Consider the following 2,821-nt stretch of genomic DNA (forward strand, 5'->3'; position numbering starts at 1 on the left):
GCACAATGTGTCACTTTCTTTTAATGCACTAGGAAGGTTAAGCGCTACAAGTTTGTTATACACAATGAATAGATATCTATAGCTACTGAAAAACAGTTTTCGGACAGTTATATAAATTAATGAACATTAAATTCTACATTACGTGGTATGGTACGAAGGTTGTACAGACATGTCTTATATTAAATCACGGTTTATTAAACGAACACGAACTGGGTGTTTCAACGGACTATATAATCAAGTTCAAGTACATCAGTGTAGGGGATAAAGAATTTTAATTGCCAGAGTTGTATTTAACACACATATGAACATAATCTGTTAGGCCATCTGTACATTCTTTGTTATAAACGACAAAGTATGAGCTTGACCATGCCAATATATCATCAGTCTGCTTGAGATACCTGAATACTAACGACTTTTTTTTTTTGACAATACGACAAAGAGTGTACTACAGCCTTCAGTTTCGAACTTATCCATAAGCCAGCTCGATTGCCTTCTTCTTAGCCTCCATCCACTGCTCCGGATGTTTACTCTTCTTGTGTGCGTACAGATTTCCGTTCGAGTTTGTCGTCATCCCGCACACGTCACAAGAATACAAGGTTTGCCCCGTGTGAGATGCTCGGTGTTCCTTCAGGTAGATTTTCCTTTTGAACTTTTTGCCACAAAATTCGCACGCGAATCGTTCCTCAACGTGCACCCGCCGTTTGTGATTGCCCATTGCTCGCTCATTCGGATACGTTTGATTGCAGATATCACACGTTACCGGTTTGCTTGTCTCGGCATGCATCGTTTTTACGTGGATTTTCAAATTCTGTCGACCGCTTACCCATCTATTGCAGATGTGGCACTTAACTCTTACGATCGAAACCAAGCCTTGGTGTTTCATGACGTGTCTTTCCATTCCCAGCTTGGTTCGAAACTCCTGTCCGCATGTTTCACAAATCAAGTTTACACGTTCCCCGTGCATGATTTCCATGTGACAACGAAGTGTAAATGCGCTGGCCATCATCTTGTGGCAAATAGTGCACTCAGCTTGGACATGCGTCTGCAAATGGGCTTTGAGCAGAAATTCTTTTGGGAAACTCCGATGACATTTATCGCACTTGAATGGCTTTTCTTCCGAGCGACTGTGTGATTTAATGTTGTGTAGGTCCAAATAGTACTTTGTTTTGTAGTTTTTATTGCATATGTCACAGTGGAACCGATCGGGATGTACGTGTGAGTCGATATGTTCAATAATCCTGCACTTTTTGTAAAGAACGCGGTTGCAACATTTGATACTGGCACGCACGTTATGTTTCCTCTGAGAATGTTGCTGCAATCGATATAATTCATCAAACGATTCGTCACAAACTTCACAAGTTAGTTTGAAAAATTCCTTGATCTTTTTGTTGTCCTCCTCTGTCTTTCTGATCTTTTCTGCATCGGGTTTTTTCTTCTCGACGTCCTGAAATTTTCGCTTTGTGTATTTCCGTTTAGTCCTTTTGGGTACTGGTTCTTCGCTACTTTCAGAAGTCATCGATTCTTCACCATATCCATCTTCTTGTTTAACATCCAAGTCATCCAGTTCATTTTCAACAGGTTCTGAAACATCTCGGTTTCCTTCTTCGTGCATTTCCAATTTGACTAATTCCAGTGCTAGTTTTGACTTGGTATCCTCGTCGTTCTGAGCTGCATCTTTCAATTGATGTTGATTGGATTGCACAGTCTCGTAGTAAGAATACCAATCGGACACTTTGTAAACGCAATCCGTACAGACTGAATCCGGTAAGGAGTCCTCGATTGGCAGCTAACAAAAATTAAGGAATACGTGTCAACCATTATTACGACAAGTCTATGGGATGAGAACGCTTACCTCAAACAGAAATACAGATACCAGTTTGGCATGCAACTCCGGATCCAGGATCGAACGATTTGTCGTCGCGTCCACGGAACATGATCCCATGCATAATCGACATAGTTGCTTCACCATTGTGACCATCAGATTTTCCGATTTTATTTTCGACCATTGGATTTTAGTCAACAACACTTTGTTTTATATTTCACGTTCCGTTTGTCAAAATTTATGAAAATCTTCCCTAACATTTGAAAAATGTCAAAATGTAAACATTGGACTTCGCCGAATTCCAGTCAATAGATTTGATTTGCCCGTTGACGCTGTGATCGCTGTGATAGCTTCGAAGCTAGAAGTTCTAGGTGAATGTAGAATAATGGTTGCAGCTTGTTGTTTAAAAGTTTAGAAGAAATTATGTTCATAAAACTTTTCGATTTGCATATTATTATTCTTCTACACTGCTAAAAAAGTTTACACACAAAAGACTTTGAAGTATGCTCTTTTGACTATAAAGTATTGCTAGTCAAGTTGAAAACCGAAATGGGGGACTAGCGAAGTTGGATTTTTCTCGCAATCCGTAGGTTAAACCTAACTTCGCTAGTAGTGCGCTAGTCTAATTAGGCCCTAATTAGACTAGCGCGCCACTAGCGAAGTTAGGTTTAACGTACGGATTGCGAGAGAAATCCAACTTCGCTAGTCCCGTATTCCGGTTTTCAACTTAATCGAGTATATTTAATTATGACTTCAAAGTACGCTCTTTCGTGGGAGAATGGGACTACACACAAAAAGGAATAAATATTATGCATAATTATGACTATCTTATATTCACAAATGAATAACATTTATGCATAAAAACAGGAAAGTGTGTAAAACTTATTCTTTTTATGCGTCAAATTTTACTCCTTTTGTGGGTAGTCCCATTCTCCCGGAAAAAGAGTGTATTTCTGCCCAAAAGAGCATACTTTCAGCTGTGCGTGTATAGCTTTTCAT

General features: G+C 39.4%; 1 protein-coding gene across 1 annotated transcript; it reads right to left on the minus strand.

Annotated features, from left to right (window-relative positions):
- Nucleotides 1-255: 255 nt before the first annotated feature.
- LOC134214191 (transcription factor grauzone-like) lies at nucleotides 256-2,179 on the minus strand. Its single transcript, XM_062693599.1, has 2 exons — nucleotides 1,853-2,179; nucleotides 256-1,786 (listed from the first exon to the last, which is right to left on the minus strand). The coding sequence occupies exons 1-2, from the start codon at nucleotides 1,976-1,978 to the stop codon at nucleotides 467-469; spliced, it is 1,446 nt and encodes a 481-aa protein (XP_062549583.1). The 5' UTR covers nucleotides 1,979-2,179; the 3' UTR covers nucleotides 256-466.
- Nucleotides 2,180-2,821: the final 642 nt, after the last annotated feature.

Source organism: Armigeres subalbatus, chromosome 2 (assembly GCF_024139115.2).
Source record: "Armigeres subalbatus isolate Guangzhou_Male chromosome 2, GZ_Asu_2, whole genome shotgun sequence".
In the NCBI taxonomy this organism is placed as follows: Eukaryota; Metazoa; Arthropoda; class Insecta; order Diptera; family Culicidae; genus Armigeres; species Armigeres subalbatus.

What these genes read in the sequence shown, in the direction of transcription:
- LOC134214191 (XM_062693599.1), bottom strand. Translation starts at nt 1,978, where the DNA reads ATGGTCACAATGGTGAAGCAACTATGTCGATTATGCATGGGATCATGT. An exon ending in TATCTGTATTTCTGTTTGAG is followed by an intron (nt 1,787 to 1,852) that starts GTAAGCGTTCTC and finishes AATTTTTGTTAG; the next exon opens with CTGCCAATCGAGGACTCCTT.